A 24611-nucleotide genomic window follows, 5' to 3' on the forward strand; every position below is an offset into this window, starting at 1 on the left:
GGAACCGCAACAGAAGAGCAACCCGAATTGGGTCGGAATTCCAGGAGCTCCATGTTATTGACTTATCGTTTCTAGTTTCTAGCTAAAACCTGTTGAAATGCTTTAAAGAGATTGCAAATGTATAACCGATCACTACTAGATCTAGTTGGACATATTATGCCTATCAATATATATGCATGTTTTGTACAATCAGTTTACAAGTGGAAAAGTATTATTAGTCTTAACGGGGGGTTAAATGAAGCGCATATTACACAAGGCACACGGTGTTTTAGGCGGAACATGAACACAAACCAATATGTAACTGAAATATATACAAGAAATATACATATAACGGATACATACATATATTCTATATATATATTGTAGTGCTAGCTTTTAAGCAGATGTGATGGTGTCTAAATTTATACATGCATATTATCAAGCGAAAAGTGTAAAGCTTAGATTATACTCGAGACAAATCTGTGGGCTGTTGTAGATCGAGCATACTAGCTATAAAAGCAGAGGACAGATCCAGGACAATACAAACTTAACAAAAAGATATACCCATATCATAGAAACTATGCTTCTAAACTTCGATATCGTACAGTGCATCAAGACATGTCCGTCTTTTCCTGGAACTCGCAGGGGTTTTACTACCAAGCGAGTCTGAAATAGTAAAGTAAAGTTTTGTATAAGCTTCAGATGCAATGGCGTGAAATCACTGCAGATTTCAGGATCACATCGGATAAATATACATAGTTTGTGTTTGAACTCAGGCAAGACTCCTTTGCTGTTGCCTTGAACAGTAAGCCACCCTTTCACCCTTTAATACTTTCAGTTTTCTGGGGTTCACTCTCCTAACCCTGAGCATTTACGATCACACGGATCATGGCGAGCTATTTTTATACACCCCATGCTCCGGGCTACTATCAAAACGCTTAGCTTTATGTACATTTAGACTAAATCGAAACACAACCCATATATTATATATATTGTAGATGTAAAATGCTTAGCATTGGCGATTGGAGTGAGTGAAATAATTTACACGCGTCATAAATAGCAGACTAGATAATTACTAAGTACTATACGCAAACAGTTGATACCCAATCTCAGAATCGCACATCCTAGTTGAAATTCTGCGCTTAACGGGGATCGCCCCCAAGGATTCGATTCAGTTTCTCATGCTCCATGTGAATGGAGGGACACTACATACAAGGACAAGCCCCAAAAAACAAAGAACACAAGAATTTGTAGCGAAAATGTTATGTGTAGCAAAACCAAAAACCAGGAGCTCATTAAAAACTAGTTGAATTTATATGTGTCGCGCATAATAATGAAGCATAGTATATGTACTCACGTATCAGAATATTATATGTAAATGTTTAAAGACGATCATTTGATGAAAAGCACTTGTTATCTATGCACAGACGGAACTTTGTGAAGAATTTACAATAACAAACTTTGACAATAAAGACAAACTGAATCTTTTCCTGTGGCTGGACCAGCGCATCGGAGGCATTGAGAATTTATGAAAAGTTTTACATTCAGATCTTGAAGTTTTGACGCGAATCGAATATTGTTAAAAATTTATTTTTGAAAACACAGGGAGGAAAACCATGACAATAAAGCCGGCATTTCACCAATGTCCGACAATAAATGGGAAAGTGCAGTAACCTAAATGTAACTACATAAAGTACACGCAGACACGTATAACCAACTAAAAGCTAAAAGCAACATGTCATACCAAACATGATATATACCTACAAACATATATTATATAAATGTTAATAAATAAATGTATAAAACCATATATGTACGTTTGTAAATTTGTTTTATTAGAAGTTTTCTGAAGGAACTGCAATCAAAACTCTTCGCCTATCTAATAAATTCTTCTTTAAGCTAGCGATCCTTAAGCTGGTAAATGCATCTCTATTTGAGGTAGCTGTGCACCACATCGCGCATCTCCCTGATCACCTGCGCCTGATCGGAGGCACCCACCACGGCGGTTCCCGAGACGATCATGTTGGCTCCGGCCTCGGCACAGCAGTGTATGGTCTTGGGTCCCACACCTCCGTCTACCTCGATGTCCAGGTTAGGGTAGTTATCCCGCAGCCACTTCACCTTGGGCATCATATCACCCATGAACGATTGTCCGCCAAATCCAGGCTCAACGGTCATCACCAGCACCACGTCGGCAATGCTCACGTACTTCTCCAGCTCTTGTACCTATAAGGTAAGTGCATCATGTGGTTAATCATTTAATATTTTGAAAATTATTTAAGAAAAGCAGACCTAGCTTGTGTTAACTAACTATAACATTAAAATGTAGCTAGTAGAACTATCAAAATTATGTATATTTTAAAATAAATAACATTAGGAAAGCCGACATGTGAAAGGAAGTACATATCAAGTAGCAAAAGTGATATAACCCCAACCATAACTTACCTCGGTGCCCGGCTTTATGGCAAGGCCCACCTTCATGCCGGACTCCTGCACTTGCCGACAGACCTTGACCACATCCTGCACCGGCTCGACGTGGAAGGTGTAGAGATTGACACCAGCATCGGCCATGGGCTCTATCCACTGCTCCGGTTTCTGGACCATCATGTGCGTCTCGAAAAAGGCCGTCTATATGAGATTGTGGAATAGGTAATCGTATATCTGGCTCAGAGGACCGCAAACTCACCTTGATCTTGTTGCGCAAGCTCTTGACCATGGGGTGTCCAAAGGTGAGATTCGGCACGAAGGTGCCGTCCATCACGTCCAGATGCAGGTAGTCTGCTCCATTATCCAGTAGCTTTTGGGACTCCGCCGCTAGGTTCGAGAGATCCGCGTTGAGAATGCTGGGACCGATCTTGGCTTGCACGGGCATCTTCTTGGAACAGCTACTCAGCAGGCGGAGCAAGTGGAGCACGTCGCGGTTCGCGGGCGGCGTCTTGTTGACTTAAGGTCACACAGAGGGGAGCTGGAGCTCGGAACATTTGAAAGGCGATACGATAACTCTGCAGATGGCACCGTGAGTCCTCAAGTTCGTTAGCACAACACTTAGATGTCTTTTAATTTATTTAATTTTGTGTTGGGTTTGACAAAAAAAACAGGGTAAATAAATCCTTTAATAAAATAAAAATGTTATATATAAATGTTATTTATAATCTTAAAAGTCACGTCTTTTCTTTCCATCCTTAGTTCTTGGCAACAAGAAGCGCCGTTTCTATGTGAATGGCCAAACAAAATAACTGCTTAAATATTTAAATTATATTTAAATTTTCGATTTATTTAAATTTGTTCAACTTTGAGCTTAAAAAGTAAATACTTGAGAGCATGAGAATGTTTTGAAGAAGTTGTGCAACTGGCCTACAGTTCGTCCTTCTTGGCGTTGACGCCTGGGTACTCCTTGTTCTCGATGGTTACCCCCTTGCAGCGTTCCTGTTCGATGAGGAAGTCCTTGGCGTCCCAGGCTTGTGTGCCATCCTTGAAGAGGAAGATGGCGCGGTTATCGTCGACCATATAGCGCTCCGCCTGGATGTGGTTGTTCCAGAGACTGGTCTGCCACAGCTTGGTGATGGTGTCGCTCTCCTCCCGGGTTGGATTGCCGGTCACCGAAACGAAGGTCATCAGAGTGCGTCCTTTTTTGGATACCTTGAGCAGGTCTTCGGGGCTCTTGCTGTCCAGATTGTTCAGATCTATTTTGGGGGAGCGCAGATGCTCAGGCAGCTCATCATCTTCAAGGGGCTCTTCATCTTCCTGAGAGATTTCAATAGGGGTTTTTAATTGTCTGTCTCTATAAGTGCTCGCAGTGCTACTAACCTCCCACTGATCAAGCAGACGCTCCATGTCCGCCTCGCTGTAGTCTCGTATATCCTTCTTGGCCCAAGCCGGTTTTTCCTCCTCCTTGAACTTCTTGGCAAGGACGAGCGGAGCCAGGGCAAGCAGTACCAAAACAAGACGTGTTTGCATGTTGTTTTATAAATATGTATTCGTTTTATAGCTCAGTTTGCACGGCCAAACACGTCACCTAACAGTTTGCCATTCGCCCGGAAACGCAAGCGAACAGCTGATTCGGCGTCCAGGTGATGAATGTAAACTCAAAACACAACAGCTGTTAGTTTCGGGCGAGCATTCAAAGAGCGCGTATCGCACGATCTACTTCTTTTCGTTGTTGGTGGAAATGCCGCTGGTAATTGGGTGCAGTAAATAAAGATAAGACCAGACGATGCACACGTGCACCGGAGTGCAGTTATAAATTAATCTGACCCTACACCAGTTCGCCCTGGACAGTGGTTTTGCTTCTTTGCTTGTTTTTCTGAAACAATGGGCCTGGCGGATTGTGCCAAAACATTCGAACTGCGTTCTACGATGACATCATCGACATTGTGTTTTAAACTTACTATCCGTTCCATCTGTTTGGTTTCTGTGTTTATGTGTTTACATGTGCATGTATTTTAGAACAACTATAGACCGCACAGCGAACGCTAGATTGTTTGAAGCACACACTACGACCACATCAATTGGAATAACAACCACAAAACTTGGAGGAAAATCAATAGGACCAACTTGGCAGCTAGGACACAATGGTCTTCGAGGCGGTGGTGGCGGATGTGCTGAACAAGGTGCTTGGTGACTACATCGAGAACTTGGATCGCAACCAGCTAAAGATTGGCATTTGGGGAGGTGAGTTCCAGTTCCCCGGAGAGGATGACACCATTCTGCTCCACCCTTACGCATTGCGTGCAAATAGCCACAAAAAATATGATTCCGTTGACCTTATCCTTGGCATTTAACTATTAATGACCTAATTCTGTCGAGGCAATTGTATATGTACTTTTCTAAATAAGACATTCGCAAGTTTATGCGAACCCAATGAATTCTTCGGAGAGAGAAAAACGAGGAGTATTCGAGTGGGACAACTGTTGCATCTTGCTGTGCGATAGAGCAATTTGTGTGGTTGCTCTTTGCTCTTCATAAGCTCATTTCCTCTTTGCCCATTTATCTTGCATGTACTAATTTACTTATATATGTATATGTATTACATAGATGTCTGTGTAAAACGTAAACAATTCTCCGGTCTTTTATCTTCAAGTACTCACATTACTTCAGACTTCCCACCAATGGAATCGGCATTTCATATCATATGTATAAGTGTATACCTCTTTTTAAATAGGGCGTGAATCCCATTTGACGAAGATGGGCTTGAAACCAACCAAGTAAACGGGTTTGTTTAGCGATAACTGACTGAGGTCGCGAGTGACGCTCGGCGACAAGCCTGTTTTATTTTGGCTGATCTTGAACTCGGTGACATAATGCCTCGCGTTCAAAAATCATATTAATTAGCATTTTTTTGTAGACTATTTCATTCAGATAAGCCTGCGCTCATTCTTCGTTAGATGCATATATGTACATATACATATATAAGCATTTGTTTACTATTTGTTATACTATATGAATACTTGAACATATACATATGTATATATATATAATTATTTGTTTTGATCATCTAAATAATGATTCATATTTGTATTCATTTTGCATCCGATAACGTGTTATATATTTGCAATTTAATGTCACAATTTAAAATACAATCAGGTGAATGACTCTACTTCACTCTACTTTTAATCAGTTGTAACAACACTGTTATCAGAGCAACTTATAATAATACTAAATACTCTACTCAACACCACTTGTTGAATTATTATTATTGCTCAGATATGAAGTTTGTAAAGTAAGGCCAGACATGTTCCTATCAGTGCGAGTCAGCCTGCCTAAAAAGTTAATGGGGTGGCCTGGTCGTTAAACTATTGACCCACATGCGTAGTTCAATAGATATTTACTGATTGTGCTGCCCATTTTGCATTCCAAGCATAACAAACAACTAAAATGCCGCATGCCCAAAATGCCAAACGCTTGTAAACAGTATTGAAATATTGCTGCGTCTGCTGCTTTCCAAAGCCAGAAGCCATCGTCATATAAAAATTTTGCTATTGCGCTCTCCCTTTGTAATTAATCAACAATTAATTAATGAGCATTTGCGCACACTACTGCAAATGACTGATTACTGCAACTGATAAGACTAATGGTAGCAAATTCTGTCTTTGTTTGGCAGGCGATGTGGTCTTGCAGAACCTCAAGATACGGGAGAATGCCCTGGACAAGTTGGACCTGCCTGTACAGCTTATCTACGGTTACCTGGGTAAGTAAAACATTAGTTTCCAACATTGGGATTAGAATGGGATACTTATACAGTGTAAATTTAATCAATTTTCAGGCAAACTAGTGCTTAAGATCCCCTGGAAGAACCTGTACAGCCAGCCGGTAATTGTCAACATCGAGGATCTTTATGTCTTAGTTTCACCCAACAACAATGTCCAGTACGACGCCGAAAAGGAGGCCAAATATGAGATGGACCTCAAGAAGGCAGCTCTTGATGCCCTGGAGGCAGCTCGCAAGAAGGAGTTGGAAAAGGGTAAACGACATTTCCTATTTATTCTATGAATTATCTATAATATTTTCTTTTATTTTACAGATCAGCCCAAGGCAGATGCAGGGTTTGCGGAAAAGCTAACGGCACAGATCGTTAACAATCTGCAGGTGCAGATAACAAATGTTCATCTGCGATACGAGGACACCACAACTACGGGCAGTCCCTTCTCCTTCGGCATATCCCTACATGAGCTGGAACTTTACACTACCAATTGCGACTGGGAAAAGTGCTACATGGCCCAGCAGGCGTCAGAGGTCTTCAAAATAGCGAATCTCTCATGTCTCTCCGCCTATTTGAACTGTGGTGGACAACTGTACGCCAATAACAAAAGTGACTTTTCAGATCAGTTCCAAACGAATATTGCTCGCAAGGAGTCGAAACCCAACTACAACTATGGTAATATTTTACAATTCTGTACGGGAAACCGCTTAATCTTCTGTTTGTGCTTATAGTGCTGGGTCCTATTTCATGCAATGCCAAGCTAAAGCTAAACATGAACCCGGAGCTCGATGATCCGCCATTCGAAAAGCCTAAAATCGATCTCACCCTGGAAATGGAAAAGCTTAATGTCGGCATGACAAACACACAGTTCGACAATCTTATGAAGCTTGGAGATGCTATGAACCGTCAGCAGTTAGGCATACCCTACCGGAAATATCGTCCCCACAATACACGTAAGTATTGTTCACCATCTGATTTTTGCTGTACGTACTATAAATTGATGTATTATTCTATAGCCTACAAAGGCCACGCCAAGGACTGGTGGCACTTTGCAATAAATTCTATTCTAGAGGAGGAAGTAAGGAAACCCAGAGAGAGCTGGACTTGGGGACACATAAAAACCCACAGAGAACGATGCAACACTTATGCACAGGTGTGTAGAATGTCTTAATCAAAGAAACTAGAAACTTCACAATTCCATTCCATTTTTTTAGAAATACAAAGAGCAGTGCTTAAACAAAAAACCTTCAGCTGTGCTTACGGAAACATGCCGGTTGCTAGAAACGGAGCTGGACGTATTCAACTTGCTCCTTATCCGGCAGAGGGTCAACATAGAGATTGCCAAGCATCGAGAAGCAGTGCCTGAACAAAAGTCGGGTTGGTTCAGCGGTTGGGGATGGGGTGGCGGAGCCAAGAAGGATGACCAAACTGCAAGTCAAAAGCTGGGCAAGTAATTAATCATTTTTCTGAGGAACGATTTTTTAATTCAATGTTTCAATTCGATTTTTCAGTTGAGAAGTTCGAAGCGGCAATGACCAGCGAAGAGAAAGAGAAGATGTACAGAGCCATTGGTTACCAAGAGAACGCAAAGCCCACAGACCTTCCTGAAAGCTACGAGGCAATCAGGATGAACTTTAAACTTATAGCTTTGGAAGTCGGCCTTTACAAGGATGAGCGTGATAGTTCCGCTGCAAGGAACGACTACCATGACCTGCCGTCGCTGGTCCTTCTCAACTTTTCCATGGCCACAGCGTCGGTCACCCAACGACCGGCTGCCGAAGCCATTAGCATTAACGCTGGTATGAAGGAGCTCAAGGTGACAGGACTTTCACGCAAAGATTACACGCCTTTGTTGGTGGAATCAAAAATCACCGACGAGTTTAACCTGCTGGAAGTGTTCTTCGAGACAAACCCACAGGACAAGTTGTGTGACCAGCGAGTAAAAGTGGTTGCGCGCCCGTTGCAAATAACGTATGATGCGCCAACCATACTGGCCCTGATCAGTGCATTCCAGCCGCCTGGTGATGTCACGCTCTCCAAGTTTGAGGATGCGGCCAGCACGAAAATCTCGAACTTCAAGGAGCGCTCAGCCACTGGAATGCAATACATGATCGACAAGAAGGCAGTGCTGGATGTGGACATCCTGTTAATGCCAAACATCTTAGTTGTACCCCATAAGGGAGTCTACGAGGCGGACAATACATCCCTGCTCGTAGTAAGCATGGGTCAGGTTCACTTCTCCAGCCAACCACGTAGGGAGTCGTCTAAGCTGCATAATCTTTTCTCAGCCGGCGAGGATAAGGAAGAGATTCTCAAGACGGTGATGGAAAATGCCTATGACAGGTTTACGGTCGCAGTTGACGATGTGCAGATGCTAGTGGTGCGAGCTGGAGAGCCATGGCAAAATGCGCTAACAGAAGCAAACTCAACAGAGATGCACGTTTTGCGGCCCGTCTCCTTGAAAGTAACTGCCGCCCTTTGTGTGGTTGACAACGATCCGCGTCTTCCAAATGTCAAGGTGGACATCGACTTGCCTGCGATCCTGGTAAATGTCTCAGAGGATCGCATTTTCCTCGCCATAAGGGTGGCCACAAGTATTCCAATGCCGGAGCAAAAGGAACCGGCGGCTAAACTTACACAGACGAACTCGCGCAGCTCAATGTCCATATCTAATTTCATCAACAAGGAAGTGAAAAAGATTGGGTCTGCGGCATCGGCGAGCTCTAGCATTAGGGACCCGCTGCTGGACGAGATCATCCAGTACACCAGTCTCGATGTAAATTTCTCTCTTGGAGAAATATACTTCGTTTTGTTTCAGTCTAGTACACAATGCGAGACAAGCTCCGATGTTTCTATTGAATTTCTCACTCCTGATGGTGATGTCGTTCCTTCTCAGTTGCAAGAGAGCATTCAAGAGCCTATTGAACAGCTACCGCAAATGCCACCACAGCAGATTCTCTCAATCGACATTCGTCGTCTAGAGGCCCATTTCGTAGCAAAAACCTATGAATCGGTGGCCACGGTCAAGTACGGATATTACAAAATCTTTCTTTAAACTATCTTTTTACCATACTTTCTTTGTTTTTAGACTTGGAGATATCAACCTGCGACAGTATGGCTGCGGCGACATTGACATGGATGTACTAGATGTTATCTACACGCCGAAACAGGAGAACAGTTCTAATTACCTGTTCACCGTCTCGTGCAAAATTGCAGACAAGGCGTCGCCAGAGTTCAGCACCAAGTACAACTCCACCGAGCAGTTGGTCGTGGCTAATTTTGAGGTACTTCAGGTCGTGCTGCACCAGGAATGCCTAAAAAGGATTTTAGAGGTTGCAAACAATTTCCAAAGAAATCTGGATGTTGTACTATCAAGTAGCCGACCACGGGACCGGATGGGCTCCATTGGGGGAGGAGATGGCATTAAACGAACGCTTAACGTTATTCTTGAGGACACAGAGGAAATAATGACCACCAAACAGATGAATCGGCGCAAGAAGACGCGCCGCACTCACGTCGTAGAGGCTGTAAAAGTGCGTGTTATCGCTAATTTGGACCAAGTGGGTCTGGTGCTGACCAGCCAAAACCGACCGATAGCAGAGATGAATGTGAAAAAATTCGTGACCAGTCTAATCATGAAGTCATCCTACACGGAAGTCAACATTGGCCTTAAAGATATACAGGTGTTGGACCTAAATCCTCACACTATTCACAAGAATGTAAGTAATTTAAGCGGCCAAGAACCAGAATTAAAAATTATATTTTTCCTCAGACTCTGAGTATTGTTGGCAAGGACGCCTTCAACTGTCAGGTTGTGCTCTACAACAAGGAGGAGACCCAGGACTACAATTCCGATGATATGAAAATAACTGTGGATATTGGCTGCATGAAGATCATCTTCCTTAATTGGTTTGTGGCAGGTGTTATGGTAAGAACTATTACTGTAAAATAGATTTGTGTGTTTCAATACCTGACGCCTTTGCAGAACTTCCTGAACAACTTCACAGCGGCCCAAGCAACCATATCGCAGGCTAGTGCTGCGGCTGCAGAGTCCGCTCGCCAGAAGGCGATGGATGCATACGAAACGGCAACGCGCATGAAACTAAATATTCGCATCAAGGCGCCCATTATCATTGTGCCAATAGGCTCACAGGACAGAAATGCCTTGCTGCTGGATTTGGGCTTGCTGGAGTTAACAAATAACACGGTGGAGGTACCGGTGACCGATGAGGAACGGCTAGCTGTCATAGACGAGATCAAGTTGCAAATATGCGATGTGAAGATTTCCAAAATTGTCTTATTAGATGGCAACGAGTCAACGGTTGATGGTAAGATCAATAATTGCAACATATTTTAAATGTTCAACATATTTCAAACTACTAATTAAACACTAATGTAGAAGTGGACGCTGAAGTGGGTTTCCTATCTAAATTCAATATGATGAATCCCATGAGCTGCACCTTATCAATCACGCGTAATTTGTCATACACTTGGTACCGCGATGTGCCCGAACTCAATCTTTCTGGTCGATTAAAGTCCATTGAGGTAAGATATAATCGTAATAATAATTTTAAAATAATAATTTCATCTTTTCGTATAGCTCACTCTCTTCTCTGATGATTATGCGTTGGTAATGCTTGTTCTCAATCGCAATTTGAACGAGGGCTTGGATGAGTTCCCTCCAAGCGAAGAGGCACCGCAGGAGCCACATACCAGATCGGAAAGGCGTAACTCTCGTGTGGGACGTTCACCTCGTACCGTTCAAGCTTCTCCAAAAAGGGAAAAGATTAATGAATCGATCAAGTTTAACTTTCAGTTTGACGGTGTGGTCATAAATTTAATGGAGGGTAAGTAACTAAACGAAGATAAGCTGAGCTCAGGATTAACCAGCTTTGCCCTTAGCTGAAGGCGAAGGACTCGCCAGGTTTGGAATATATTTTCTCTCCGTTAAGGGCACCAAACTTGACAACGGCACACTGAGCACATCAGTTGTTTTGTGCAATATCCAGATGGATGACATGCGGAAAAATTCCAAAAGCCAGATCCGACAGTACTTAAGTCGCAAAGATTGGGTTGAGCCTAAGTTGGATACAGACGAGATCATCAATGCCTGTTACAACGAACGCAACTTTATGGTCGATGTGACAGCAATAATAAAAGAAGATGATACGTTTGGTAGGTCATACCATTTCCTTTAAAGTTCTTTCAAATACAAAACTAAACGACTATTGCAGCTGAGATCCGAGTGCGCGGCTTCGATCTGATCGTCTGCATCGACTTCCTGCTTAAGCTGACTACGTTTCTTACTTTGCCGCCTGATGAGACGCCTCGCGAGTCTTTTATTATAAAGCCCGCACCTGTTTCGGAGACGGTTCGGGATACCAAACACTCTATTCGCTCCTCCGCCTTGTTAGCTGCCCGCGAGCTTGTTCCCGTCGAGATGCCCAGTATGTGACAAATGTAATGAAATCTTAACGACTTCATGACGCCCATATGTTCATTTCAGGTCATGAAGTTCCAAACCGAAAAATGAATTTAATACTGCACATCGACGAACCAGATATAATATTAGTGGAAAACCTCGATGACCTTAATACCAGTTGTATTATTTTCAATGTAAGTTATCCAAAATGTTATAATCATAATTCCTATCGAAGTAATTGTTCTTCATTTTTATTCAGGCTCAAGTGCATTTAAATTACCGCAGCATAAACGACAAACAGATTGTAAACGGACAGATCGATGCTCTCAAGATGTACATGTGTGCTTTTCTACCAGAGCGCCGGGAGATGACGCGTCATTACATCCTTCACCCCTGCGTAATTAGTCTGCAAGGATCCACTCCTGAGGAAGAGGGCATGCACATTAGCCTAAAGCTGAGTGATATTATCATCAACGTGTCGCCAGCCACCATCGAGCTGCTGAACAAGGCAATGCTGAGCGTCTCCAGTGGCACCATGACCAAGTGCGCTATTGCCGAGGAGTCGCGAAACTATTCGAAACTGTGGCATCAGCACCACTTTCATAGCCGGAGCTATTGGTTCACCAAGGTGGAGCGGGGCGTCGATGCTTTGGAGGCTGAACTGATAAACAACACCACCACCGACATCGAAAAGCAAAAGACAGAAAAGTGTGTAATTGAAATTCCCAGCATTACGGTCGTGATCGAGTCCGGTGTAGGCTATTACACGAAACCACTTATATCACTAGACACCCGCATTACAGCTGTTTTCAACAATTGGAGCCGCAGTCTCACCGCTCATGGCTCCTTGACACTAAATATGGTAAGTTCCAAAGTTTTGATATATATTAATATACGCTTTTTGATAGTTCTGAAACTTCCAAATGTATATTTTTGTTCCCCATTTTAATATGTAATATTTTACTTATTTTGTAGAATTATTATAACCAAGCCCTTGCCGAATGGGAGCCTATTATTGAGCTGAACGAGGTCGTTGGTCGCAACGGAGTTCGTGAGTACACGCCATGGGAGCTCAAGTTTGAAATGGGCATGGAGAAGGTGCAGAGCGAAGTGGAAGACGATATTGAACAGCAGGCAATGCACATGAACATCCACTCGGCAGAGACGCTTGAAATTACGTTGAGCAAGACGTGCCTGGGTCTACTGGGCGAACTAGCCGAGGCTTTCTCTCAGGCTATTGACCAGAACGGTTTGACCAAGCCAGACATCGTGGCTCCTTACGTGTTGGAGAACGACACTGGCTTCGATGTTAACCTGAATCTGCGAAAGGGCATCTTTACACTGCACGAAGTACACCGCGGCGGCACACCTGCGGGTACGAGTAGTACCCTACTTTTGTTTACCCAATCCGAAGAGGTCGATCCCAGCGTAATAAAAACATGCACAATTTCTTCGGGCGGAAGGGCGTATCTGCAGACTAAGGATCTGAGCACGTTGTCAGAGGAGGACTCCGAGGACTACACTCTTTATGTGACGGTAGGAGAAAATGTTGTTCTGTCCTGTCCTCAGTTCTGTTAAACTGTTTCTTTTATAGATTGGCGACATCAACAAGGAGATCGCACTGCCTGTTTCCAAGTCGGATACGCGTTTCTTCAACCTGATGCGTAGTACTTCCCATGAGGCTTGGGGTATTATTTCTGAAGTAAAGCAGGAGTACGGCACAACAAAAGTCAATATTCACGGTGTTGTTAGTGTAAGTACGGGCTTAAGACTTCTGTACCATATTCTCAATTCCATTTCCATTCATCGCAGGTTCATAATCACTTTACGACTGGAGTGCATATTTATCGACGCAATCCTGCACCTACTGCAGAGTGTTTTGAGGATATTTTCGTGGGACGTATACGTCCCGGTGATGTGTTCCATGTACCTCTGCACGCCATCTACGCGGAATCCAAGGAGCTTTATTTTTCAATGCACGGATACAGAAGATCGGTGCAGGGCATTTCGTGGGCTTCCAATCCCTCGGACCTGAATTATTCGCATCAGTTGCATTGTGATCCGATACAGACGTTTGAGCCCCTTATCATAAACGCTCGACGAACCAAATCGGAGGTGTACTTCGAAAACACCAACAAGTATACATTGCTAAGCGCTTTCTACACGATTCATCTGCGCCCGCCACTCTATCTGCGCAACTCTCTGCCTATTAATATCCAAGTCTCAGTTGCCGGGTGCTCTGTCCGAAAAGAGGATGGATTGGATGCTCAATCGTCGCAGCGCGTGGTTGACAGAGGGTACAGTAAGGAAGATTTTCTGGACTACGGAGAAAAGCCAGTAGATTCCGGTGATGTGCTTCACCTGCCGACCGTTCGATTGGCCTCAAAAGGCAAGGAATCGAAAAGTTTTCTAGTTGTGCGGGTATGTATCTCTTAATTTACAAAAATTTATCACAACCACAAAACACTTGTCTGCTTAGCTGGTTCAATATCTGGAAAAAGACTGGTCTTGCGCTACCGAGATCGGGGATTACCCTGATGATGTTATTACCTGGACGTTTTCATCCTATGACTCGGAAATGAAGGTGGACATGGATCTATATGTGAAGTATGTCCTGATATTGCAGTTTAAATTCACAATGACACTTATAATATTTCTCAGGACCGAAAACCGACATGGCAGCTTGATGCTTACGCTCTTTAGTCCTTTTTGGATGATAAACAAGACCGGAATGATGCTTACTTACAAGTCGGACACGACCTCTGTGGAAGTTCTGTACCATCCTCCCGAATATTCTGGACCCATTTTGTTCACTTTTCGGGATAAGTTGTTCTTCGACAAGAAAAAAGCTTCAATTCGTATAGATAATGGTCAATGGAGTGAAAAGATCCCATTGGACGTGGCGGGTTCCGTAGGCGAAGTGGTCTGCTTCGCAAACAATCAGAAATACCCTGTCGGTGTTCACAACCACTTGACTCAGAACTCTTTGACCAAGCAGATCACGTTCATCCCCTTTTATATCGTGTGCAACAAGTGTCACTTTGACATAGACCTGCGGGAGCAAAGTCGTCCAGCCGACCCATGGCTCCCCCTCAAGCCAAATCAGATGGAACCTCTCTGGCCGAGGAACGACACCAAGAACAATTTAGTGGTGCGCGTGGATGGCAAGATGACTCCGGCCTTTGACTTCACAGAGGTGATCTGTACGCTCCTAAAACTGGAGGACAGCAAGTATGGCGGCGTCAATGTAGACGTTCAGACAACGGAGGGCGGCGTCTATATCACATTTACGGATTATAAGCCAGCCGATGCGCCCGGCCTGCTGATTAATCACACTGGCAAGCAGATTGTTTACTACGAGAAGGGAAGTAAAATCGAGCATATACTGAATGCAAAGAGCACTATAATGTATGCCTGGGATGACCCTACAGGTCCAAAAATTCTTGTTTTTGGCACAAACAAAGAAGAGACGGATCTGAAACGCGACGGAATTGGCGAAGTGATGTAAGTATCTTTTAAAAGCAAGTAAATTACTAATAACATCTATTTCATTATTAACAATTCAAACTCATAGAATGCAAGACGGCGAAAAGGTTTTATGGGTATCTTTTCTCGACGGTCTGCAACGTATGCTGCTTTTTACGGAAAATGAATCGATCGCCAATCGTACGGAGAGCACTGCCTCGTTACAGTCTATTACCCAAAGCATTGATCTGCGTATTCACGGCATTGGCTTGTCAGTGATTAACAATGAGACGGGCCTAGACATACTTTATTTGGGAGTTACCAGCTCTGGCATTATATGGGAGTCAAAGAAAGTGTCCAAGAATCGCTTTAAGGAGTTCACCATTAACGAGAACGCACTTTTGGAAATCGAGTATCAGAAATATCTAGTTCACAAGAGTGTCAACGATCTGCAGACCTACAAGCTAGATAACAAGTTCCCGGTAAGAAAAGTCAATAAGGAGATCCTTAGAATTCTGAGATTTTATCGTATATTTTTTAGATCGACTTTGACCTTATGATCCTTAAAAAGACGGTGGAGAGGAACATAAGGCGCAGCTTCTATCCAGCGATTTGGCTGTCCCGCAACTCGTCACCATTCCAAAACCAGCTGCATGTGAAAATTAATCGTATTCAGGTGGATAATCAGTTCCTGGACCCAATATTTCCCGTAGTGTTGGCGCCAATTCCGCCGCCGAAGAGTGTGGCGAGTACCACCAGTCTGAAACCATTTATCGAGTGCAGCATGGTGCAACGCATTATGCCAAATTCAACTGTGCGTCAGTTTAAATACGCTAGGATACTGATCCAGGAGTTCCTTTTCAAAGTCGATCTGAACTTCCTTACTGCTATCGCGGATATGTTTGCCAAGGAAGTCTCAGACGAGACAGCAGCTAAACAGTTTCGCCAGGACGTAGAATCTATCGAGCTACCGCTTTCAGCCTTCTTTGAAGAGCACTCGATGGAGGAGCAGAAGAGCTTTTACGATAACCTGCATTTGGGTCCGCTCAAGATCCATGTCAGCTTCTCGATGGCCGGGTCTGACACAAAGGCGCTGCCCGGTTTCCTGGGCTCATTGGTCCAGGGCGTAGGTGTGACTCTAACGGACGTAAACGATGTCGTTTTTCGACTAGCTTTCTTTGAGCGCGAGTATCAGTTTTTCACCCAGCAGCAGTTAATCAATGAGATTACCTCACATTACACTGGCCAAGCCTTAAAGCAGCTGTATGTTCTCGTCCTCGGACTTGATGTCCTTGGAAATCCCTATGGCTTAGTGGTTGGTCTTAAAAAGGGCGTCGAAGATTTGTTCTACGAACCGTTCCAGGTAAATCAAACTGAATTATTTTTACTTAATTATGTATTTCACTTACCTATTTGGTTTATCATTTTAAAGGGGGCAATCCAAGGTCCCGGAGAATTCGCTGAGGGTTTGGTTCTGGGCGTAAAGTCTCTTTTCGGTCATACTGTGGGTGGTGCTGCTGGAGCTGTGTCCAAGTAAGCTGTGTCATATTCAAAGTGTGGTCAGCCTTTTAATATTATGTTTTCTTTTAACCATTAGAATTACTGGGGCTATGGGAAAGGGCTTGGCTGCGCTGACCTTTGACGAGGACTATCAAAAGAAAAGACGTCAAGGTATTCAAAACAAACCGAAGAACTTCCACGAAGGATTGGCCCGCAGCAGTAAGGGCTTAGTGATGGTAAGTAGGACTCCTCAAATTTGAATCCTTATTACTTACAATTTTCTCAGGGCTTTGTGGACGGCGTTACTGGCGTGGTAACCAAACCAGTGACTGGGGCTCGCGATAACGGAGTCGAGGGCTTTTTCAAGGGCCTGGGTAAAGGTGCAATTGGCCTGGTTGCTCGCCCCACCGCTGGCGTGGTTGACTTTGCCAGTGGCAGCTTCGAGGCTGTGAAACGGGCGGCGGATGCAAGCGAGGATGTAAAGCGTATGCGACCGCCGCGTTTCCAGCATTACGACTTCGTGTTGAGGCCCTATTGCTTAATGGAGGCGACAGGAAATAAAATAATGAAGTAAGTGTCTATAGCTACATAATATTTAGGACACATACAAATACTAATAAATCTTCTCTTTTCGCAGGGAGACCGACAAGGGTAAATTTGCCACCACAGACAACTTTATTCACTGTGAGGAGATTATCCAGAAGTCGGAATACTTGGTGGTGACCAATTACCGGGTGATGTACGTGCAGCGTAACGAGATGTTTGGCGTTTGGACGGTGAGTTTCACTGTTTAACTTTCAGTGGTTGGATTTTACGTATAACTCTTTTGCACACAGTCTCTTTGGTCCTACCTATGGAACGAAATTAGCTCGGTGGATGCATCCACTCGCGGTGTTCAGTTCACCGTAAAGACGGAAGGCAAGAAGGTACTTGGTCTGTTTAGTAGCAAGGAGTCACCTCGAAAGTTAGTGCTCGTGGGAGATGAGCGCAAACGTACGGCTCTTGTGGACATTATAGAATCTCAGCGCTCCGATCCTAATCCTTTAAGGGCCACCATCGCCTATCCGACTAATAATTGACAATAGAACTGAATTTATTTCCCAACTGTATTATAATCCAATTACATCCCGACGACACTGGCAACGACATGGAAATCTACCTCGATCATCAAGATTTTTTCTGTCCAAGCACCATGCGCCCAATTGAAAAACTCACACTTACGTGTCGAACTTTTACGTATGTTAACAACCATTGTTTTGATATTAAAACTTTTTCATAGTTATGTGACATCCGGAGAGTGGTTTTCACTAGCCTAAGGATTAAATCTAAAATACAGAGACGAACGAGCTCTCCAGGACGTCGGATGTAAAATAGCAGATGACGGATGTGCGGCAGTCTACACCTTCTTCAGAAAGCTGCTGGGAGTCGTGGCCAGGGGCATGATTGGCTCGTAATTGTTGCAACCATCATTTTCGCAAAAGGATGTCAGCGAGGCGAGTGCATTGGCGGCCAACGCTTCCACGCTGAACATGGTGGACAAGTGACCGCTGCTCTCAAACTGGTTGATAATCATGTTCACCTTGCTCTTGGTCTCCGCCTTCAGGCACGGCGACGTTTGCGGGCTGCCCGGCAGGCCGTGATCCCGATCACCCGGACTTGCATCGTAACCCTCGCCAAGCTCCGTTTCCGTCAGCAGGTTCTCCTTCTCGCTCTGCTTGCACTTGACGTTGTTTGGTGATGCACTGCCTGCGTTGGTCGCTTTCATTCCGGTGGTCTTGTTCAGCCTACTAAGGAACCAGTTTCGAGCCAGCTTGTCGCAGTCCTTGCTAACCGGACTGGATTGCGGTGAGGTGGTTGACTTGCGCTGCTTCTTCTGATCCTTGGTGGGCGTGTGGGCGGGGCTGGTCAGGGGAGAGAGCATTTCCGGTTCAGTGCCATTCGAGTAGCTCTTTTTCAATGCCTTTTTCAGACGATCCGGACTGGGACCGGCCGTTGACAACTGGGTGGAGAGCTCGCTGTGCACTGTTTTCACCCTGGCCTGGAAGTCCAGCGATATGTTTCCGTGCAAGCTGGAAGGCTGCGGTTGCACCTTAATATCTCCCTCGTGTAGAAGTCCCAGGGATTCCAATTCACCACTTACAGCCAATACGCCGGCGGAGGCGTCCTGCAGCGGCAGAGCCGGACATTTGGGCACATCGTACTCGAGACGCCGGGCGAGGGCGCTTGGACTGTTGTTCTTCTCCGGCAGCTTTGGTAGAGCCATGGAGGCGGAGTCCATGAGGCCATACACAGGCGACGGCTCCTCGTAGATGATATCCGCTGCTGCATAGGTGGATTTTTTCTGGACCGGTGGCGTGGGCAATTTCCGGGGCGGTGGACTCTTCAGGGCTGACTGAGCACCGGCATCTCCGCGGATGGCCGCCTCGATGGCGTGTATCCACTCTTTGGCATCGACTTCGTTGTTGGCCTGGTACACAAACTTCTTGTTGGGATCGTCTGTGGTGATCTGGAAGCAGATATCACGCCGCTTTCCCTCTCCAAAGTGCTCTATCTCGATGGAGGAGCACTTCAAGTAGAGAGTGCTGCTGGGTCGACAGGCGGTCGGTCCGTCGGCATAGCACAGCATCCAGTCGTTCAGGATGCCACAGTAGCACTTGCGGGTCTGGTCGAAGAACAGACGTTTCGGAACAATCCTCTGCAGCTGTCCGTATTTTGTGGATTTCTGCAGAGACAAGTGGCCAGCGGGCAGATCTGCGTAAGGGCAGTCAATGAACACCTCATGGGTGAAGGTGATCGCCTGTTGCGCCTCGTCCTCGTCCTGTATCGATCCCTGGCCTTGGCCCTGGCAAATCTCGTAGAGCTGCTGATGTGGCTCCTTGTCCTTCGCTCCCGGAATCGTTTGATTAACAGAGCAACGATCCAGGGATCCGCTGCTGCCCAAATCAATGTACTCCCGCGAAGCGGACACTGCAATTACGGGTAATGAGTGCGAATAGTATTCATTGGGTACAGTCGTGCTTTTAAATTCTATTTCAGGAATAAAACTTACTAATAAGAGTTAACTTTCAGCTTAAAGTTACTAGCATCGAGATATAAGCGGTCAAAAATTGCATTATTGTGGTTTTTTTTTTTTTTAGATTTATTTTAACAAAAAATCATAAAGATGTAAGAACTTTTTTCTGTAACTAGGTGATTTGTTTTTGACGTTTTCAAAACTATCTTTTAGGATTTTGAATACTCTAGATATATACGATAATAAATTTAAAATTTTTGTTTTACATCCTCTCTTATTGTTGTAATGTGGATTTGGGTTAGGGACGCATGACTGTATATAATATTTAAGAGCAGTGTTCAGCACTCACGTGAGCTTTTTGAGGGGGACGAGGAGGCAAGCATCTCCAGATAGCCGCTGGGACCGGTATCCGCGCCCACCTTGCTGTCGACGCAGTCAACCTGGCAGGAACGGTGGTTCACCGCCGCCTGCTCGTCTGCGCATCCCAACCCCGATGGCAGTTCCAGTCCCGATCCAGAACTGGCTGCAGCCAGCAGGATCTCGCAGCGGGCCAGAAGTGCGGCGGTCTGCTCGGCGGCCGTCACGTGGAATAGGTTCGAGGTGTTCTCGTACTCCGAGGTCTCCAGCGAGGCTCGGAAGTGGGCGCGTACATCTGAAATGCAAGCAGAGGGGAGGATCGTAAGATCCAGTGTTCGCTCTTGGCTCTTCAGCTGGCTAAAAAGGCAGCTATTATTTTTAAACGCCTCATTGGGCCTAATGGCGGGACAGTTGAGCAACAGAGCAACTTTCTTGGGGCAATTAGTGGGACAGTGGAGCGGTGGTGTCTCTTCTGCAGCCGTGACTCACTGGGCGGGAAGTGAAGTGCTGGCTTTGCCGTTCCCAGCCAGAAGTCCGGCCACAAACGCATGTACATGTATACATACTTATATGTACGTACATAAGTGACCTCATAAGCTCTCGCTCAAGAGTCAACTGCGAATTGACCGGGGCAATTAAAAATAATTTCACTGGCCAAGAAAGTTAACTCTGGTGTCTGCTACTCTGTTTCCCCACCCTCTGCCAGTAGTAGTGCCCACATGCACAGAAAATCAGAAGATACTGAAATTTGCCCGAAATCTTGTTAAAACTTAAGCACGCAAAGCTCCGGAGAATTGCTCTTGAAGGTAAGATGTCCGAATATGGAAATAAGCAAAAAATCCAAAAGTCGTGCTGGCAAATGCGAACTGGAAATGCCCTTAAAAATGCGAATGCGCTCTAAAGAACTTGACATCATAAGACTATAAGCAGAAGAGCTTGATCACTAGGGATTTTTAAACTTTTTTACTTTTATGCCGTGGAACCCAATTTTAATTAGATTTAGTTGGGAAGAGAACTTTTGTTTTTTCTTAAAACTTTGCCATTAAATTTTAACTTTGTTGATTTAAGCTTTCCGCGTTCTTAGGAAATAGAAACAAAACTAATTCAGTACATCGTTTTGTATTAAAGCAATTTGTTGTATTTAAACTATGGATATGGGATCTTGACGATGCATATCTTACTACCCAAATGAATAAAAGAAAAGGGCATTAAAAGTACATATTTGTTTGTTCGGTATGCAAAATCAGCACTACAGCCGTGGAAAGGTAGTTAGGTTTAAAATTACACTTGGGCATCTCATCTAGTATTAAATCACGATTATATAATTTATACATATCTTAACTTTAACGTAAAAGAAAACAACTAGTAAATTGATAACTGTAGCTTAATCAGGATCATTGGGAACTCCCCAGCAACTCATTCGTAAAATATTTCTATATGTGGCCTACCGAAGAAAGCAACAGTCATCGGAGGAGGGTAGTTATATATACTCCTATTCCCGTGATCTTGCCCAGAGCCACTGAACCGAGACCTGAGAAAGTTGAACCAACTAAGGAAGGGCCCAGAAGAAGAAGGGCTGAAACATGCGCTTTAGGCTTAGTTTTGCGGCATGTTCAATTCACTGTTTAGTATCTACCCTGTCCACATACACATATAGAACGATTTAACGACATAACTACATATGTACATTTATAAACGATTCGGAAGAACAGCGTTTCAAAGTGGAGCCCATATCGGACTCGATAAAGTGTACGAAATATACGCGGGACAGAGGAGGAGGGCCACTAAAATAACCAGAATCCCAGAGTCCGATGGTCTGGGCTTAAGCCAGAAGCAGAACAAAAGAGTATTAAGCTTGGACGCCTGCGGAATGAGTCAATAATACTCTGGCCCTGTGTTATTGTTAATGGTTATGTTTCGGAACGGAGCTCCGCGGAGGCTCCTCCACTTCGAATCGGATTGTAATACATATTTTGTTGGCGCTGTTTGCCTGGCGAAATTAACAAAGTTTCTGTTGATCTATCTCACACTAACTGGCATCAAAATTGCTCTTTTGATTTTAGCTACACGCGGAAAAATAGGTACGGAAATCAAGTAAGCTGCCATAAATAAAACCAAACGGTTTGTTTTGAAATATATGAGATAAAAGAACTTTTAATTAAAAGTAAGTATTTTTTGAAAAATATCGGATTGAGTATTGTAAGCTAAAGATTTATTATTTTTGTAGAAAACAATTGCTATTTTTGAGTTTTGAATTAGGGGCTAAGATCCAGAGGCTTTTAAATAGTTGTCATAAATAAACAACCCATAAGCACTTGTATCGATTTAAATAGCTACTTAGATGATTAGCACCCGCGATCGTTTGATTGTGTGCAACTACTAGGCATAGAAAACAACCAAGTCTTACCCAACAAAAACTGTTCCATTTCGGCCAGCTTGGTAGTTGGCTTCGAATTCATGGCTTGTAGATCGTATTATATCCGCACTTTTGTATTCCGATTTAAGTGTTCAGTGTTAATTTGAGGCGATTTGCGTTAATGTGCGTTGAGAGCTAGTTGTTGTTTCGCCGATCGATCGCTCGATTTCTCGCCCGGGCTTTATTGTGGCTTCGCTCCGATCTGGATCTGAATAGTCATCTGTATCTGGCATATCCACCAACTGCACACACGGTGTTTTGCCTTAGAAATTAACAGTTTGCTGTCAAAATGGGATAACACATTTGTATTTTTATTAGATCACATGCACAACAGATACCGGGATGCACTATCTTTGATTGGAGAGTGAAAAGTGGAGAGTGGAGCGCGGGATACGACCGGAGAGCTACTGAAGGTACACGCGTATTCCCATACCCGGACTATCGGCAACAACCTCCCCCGCTGAGGAGCCGTCCTATAAATAGATGGGCCATCGATGCAGCACGGATATCCAGATACCTAGATATCCAGACATAAATACGCATCGAAGTACGATGCAATCTCTATTGCGCTCTACTCGTTTTTTTTTTGTTTTTACTATTGTCTGCTATTTTCGCTTTTTCGGTTGCACGCTTCGTTTGGCGCCCCATGGAAAATCAACCGATGACGTTATGTACATACATATGTATCTGGGTATCTGGCGGCTAGTGTATCTAGATTCGCTGTTGGGGAAACAGTGTGTGCTTGCCATTAAGCGCCATTACGAAATACCCGTCCTTCGGCCTCTGCACTTGTCGGGTGTCTCCGTTTTTGTTTATAATTTTCACATTTATTTTTCACTCCTCTGGGGTGTCTGTCATTTGCGGTTTCCACTGTGTTGCGACCGAGAACCGCATACAAATCGGGGGGCCACACGCAGAGGAGCTCGGACCCGGGACTTGGGACCTGTGCCTTCGACTGTCCCATTGTCTTGGGCCAAGCCTTTCAATTGTGACTCATCTGCAGGCGACGCGTGTCACCACAAAGAAGCGACCGTATGTCCGGCGAGATGCAAAACACCATCGAGCTTCTGCTACCCAAATTGTATCTGCTGCAAAGAATATTTGCTTAAGCTACCTATTTTGTATAACTGCCTTATTGGATATGATTTCAATCCCCATATATGTACTATCTAACAACTTATAGTATTGTCAGCTTTTCGAACCTTATGAAGAAGTTCTACTGTATATCCAAACTGCTGACCATTTCTCTGGGCCCCACTATACACCTGCCATATGTACGTGTCCAGAGGTTGCTTTTACTTTTCGATACCTTATTTTTTATCGTGACCATAAAACAGAAATGTAATTTGATTTGCACCGAGCGCCCTGGCTATTTGCTTCCCTTATGCCACCAGCCGTTAAAAATATTTATATTTATTGATTTAGAACATTTGCAATTCGACACCGAGACACCTTTGCTTGCAATTGATAAACGAATGGGGCGAGCTTCCAACTGGCCCTCGTTCCGCGGAAAAGCCAAACAAACTGTTGGCCAGCTGCTTTGGCCGCGCAAAACTTTTCCGGCCACGAAAATGCACTCGGTGGAAACCTGTGCGCAGGCGTATCCGACACCTCACTGCCATCGTTCTACCCGCCCTCCCCGCACTCCTTGCGCACTTCCGGTCATTTCCGCCCCGACTGCTTGGCTTCCTGCCTCAGAGGAGCCCCCAATTACGAATAACGAATTACGAATTACGAAATTACGAATGCATCCACGCACCGAGTTCGGTTTGGCATCCGGTTTTCCACTGCGTTCTGACTACGTTGACACCTTTTCGCTCGCGGGCGAACTTTTCATCGCCGGAGCCAAGAAGCGAGCGCGACTTTCCGGCTGTTGCGCCACCATGAATCACTCGAGCTTAACTGCCCGACTTGGAGCTCTGGGAGCTCCAGCTTGGGCAGCCAGCCGAAGGCCACCCGAATGCAACCGAAGTGCCCTCGGCTTTTCGCTCTCTCTGCACTGCGCGAAAATATAGCCCAAAACTTGTTGCTCAAAATTTAAATTAAGTATATTACTTATTCACGAACAATATGAAAAGCCAAAAGAAGTTTGCTTAACATGATTACCATCCGAAAATGATTTGATTAGAAGTACTGCGATTTGTATGACCAACTGCTTCCTGTTCATGTCGCCCTATCAAAATGTAAATCATAATTTTTATCGTGTTGCACTGACATATTATACGTTTTCACTGTGCTTTTTCGGGGGAATAAAGAGCCG

At 44.4% G+C, this 24611-nt stretch overlaps 4 protein-coding genes across 6 annotated transcripts; 1 reads left to right on the forward strand and 3 right to left on the reverse strand.

The window, feature by feature from the left end:
* Positions 1–1793: 1793 nt before the first annotated feature.
* Positions 1794–3053, reverse strand: LOC120450696 (ribulose-phosphate 3-epimerase). Its single transcript, XM_039633814.1, has 3 exons — positions 2666–3053; positions 2425–2607; positions 1794–2205 (listed from the first exon to the last, which is right to left on the reverse strand). The coding sequence occupies exons 1-3, from the start codon at positions 2849–2851 to the stop codon at positions 1909–1911; spliced, it is 666 nt and encodes a 221-aa protein (XP_039489748.1). The 5' UTR covers positions 2852–3053; the 3' UTR covers positions 1794–1908.
* A 173-nt stretch (positions 3054–3226) lies between these two features.
* LOC120450712 (LDLR chaperone boca) lies at positions 3227–3936 on the reverse strand. The gene is made up of 2 exons (XM_039633815.2): positions 3787–3936; positions 3227–3723 (listed from the first exon to the last, which is right to left on the reverse strand). The coding sequence occupies exons 1-2, from the start codon at positions 3934–3936 to the stop codon at positions 3334–3336; spliced, it is 540 nt and encodes a 179-aa protein (XP_039489749.1). The 3' UTR covers positions 3227–3333.
* An 80-nt stretch (positions 3937–4016) lies between these two features.
* LOC120450648 (vacuolar protein sorting-associated protein 13) lies at positions 4017–17852 on the forward strand. The gene is made up of 30 exons (XM_039633809.2): positions 4017–4156; positions 4426–4650; positions 6080–6166; positions 6242–6439; positions 6500–6853; positions 6910–7131; positions 7195–7331; positions 7393–7624; positions 7690–9205; positions 9267–9897; positions 9951–10106; positions 10164–10506; positions 10578–10723; positions 10779–11025; positions 11081–11353; positions 11413–11625; positions 11685–11794; positions 11860–12462; positions 12576–13136; positions 13195–13353; positions 13413–14021; positions 14080–14207; positions 14262–15104; positions 15175–15547; positions 15607–16428; positions 16498–16598; positions 16663–16801; positions 16852–17135; positions 17203–17341; positions 17402–17852. The coding sequence occupies exons 2-30, from the start codon at positions 4551–4553 to the stop codon at positions 17642–17644; spliced, it is 9969 nt and encodes a 3322-aa protein (XP_039489743.1). The 5' UTR covers positions 4017–4156; positions 4426–4550; the 3' UTR covers positions 17645–17852.
* LOC120450660 lies at positions 17796–24245 on the reverse strand. Of its 3 annotated transcripts, none has more exons than XM_039633811.1 (4): positions 24111–24245; positions 22343–22632; positions 19928–20230; positions 17796–19532 (listed from the first exon to the last, which is right to left on the reverse strand). In XM_039633811.1, exons 2-4 carry the CDS (start codon positions 22392–22394, stop codon positions 17962–17964), a joined length of 1926 nt encoding a protein of 641 aa, XP_039489745.1. In that variant the 5' UTR covers positions 22395–22632; positions 24111–24245; the 3' UTR covers positions 17796–17961. The 3 variants fall into 3 exon arrangements, with proteins under 3 accessions (XP_039489745.1, XP_039489746.1, XP_039489747.1); XM_039633812.1 differs by having other exon boundaries at positions 22343–22613; positions 24111–24239; XM_039633813.1 differs by lacking the exon at positions 22343–22632 and having other exon boundaries at positions 24111–24236.
* Between the last annotated feature and the right edge of the window lie 366 nt (positions 24246–24611).

This window comes from Drosophila santomea, chromosome 2L (genome assembly GCF_016746245.2).
Source record: "Drosophila santomea strain STO CAGO 1482 chromosome 2L, Prin_Dsan_1.1, whole genome shotgun sequence".
NCBI classification, from domain to species: Eukaryota; Metazoa; Arthropoda; class Insecta; order Diptera; family Drosophilidae; genus Drosophila; species Drosophila santomea.

Coding starts and splice junctions, on each gene's coding strand:
- LOC120450696 (XM_039633814.1), bottom strand. CDS start 2,851: ATGCCCGTGCAAGCCAAGATCGGTCCCAGCATTCTCAACGCGGATCTC. Junction 2,608..2,665: donor GCTTGCGCAACAAGATCAAG/GTGAGTTTGCGG, acceptor AATCTCATATAG/ACGGCCTTTTTCGAGACGCA. Junction 2,206..2,424: donor CCATAAAGCCGGGCACCGAG/GTAAGTTATGGT, acceptor CTTACCTTATAG/GTACAAGAGCTGGAGAAGTA.
- LOC120450712 (XM_039633815.2), bottom strand. CDS start 3,936: ATGCAAACACGTCTTGTTTTGGTACTGCTTGCCCTGGCTCCGCTCGTC. Junction 3,724..3,786: donor GTCTGCTTGATCAGTGGGAG/GTTAGTAGCACT, acceptor GAAATCTCTCAG/GAAGATGAAGAGCCCCTTGA.
- LOC120450648 (XM_039633809.2), top strand. CDS start 4,551: ATGGTCTTCGAGGCGGTGGTGGCGGATGTGCTGAACAAGGTGCTTGGT. Junction 7,332..7,392: donor GATGCAACACTTATGCACAG/GTGTGTAGAATG, acceptor CCATTTTTTTAG/AAATACAAAGAGCAGTGCTT. Junction 14,022..14,079: donor AAAGTTTTCTAGTTGTGCGG/GTATGTATCTCT, acceptor TTGTCTGCTTAG/CTGGTTCAATATCTGGAAAA.
- LOC120450660 (XM_039633811.1), bottom strand. CDS start 22,394: ATGAATTCGAAGCCAACTACCAAGCTGGCCGAAATGGAACAGTTTTTG. Junction 20,231..22,342: donor AATGGAACAGTTTTTGTTGG/GTAAGACTTGGT, acceptor CTTGCATTTCAG/ATGTACGCGCCCACTTCCGA. Junction 19,533..19,927: donor GTCCCCCTCAAAAAGCTCAC/GTGAGTGCTGAA, acceptor CCGTAATTGCAG/TGTCCGCTTCGCGGGAGTAC.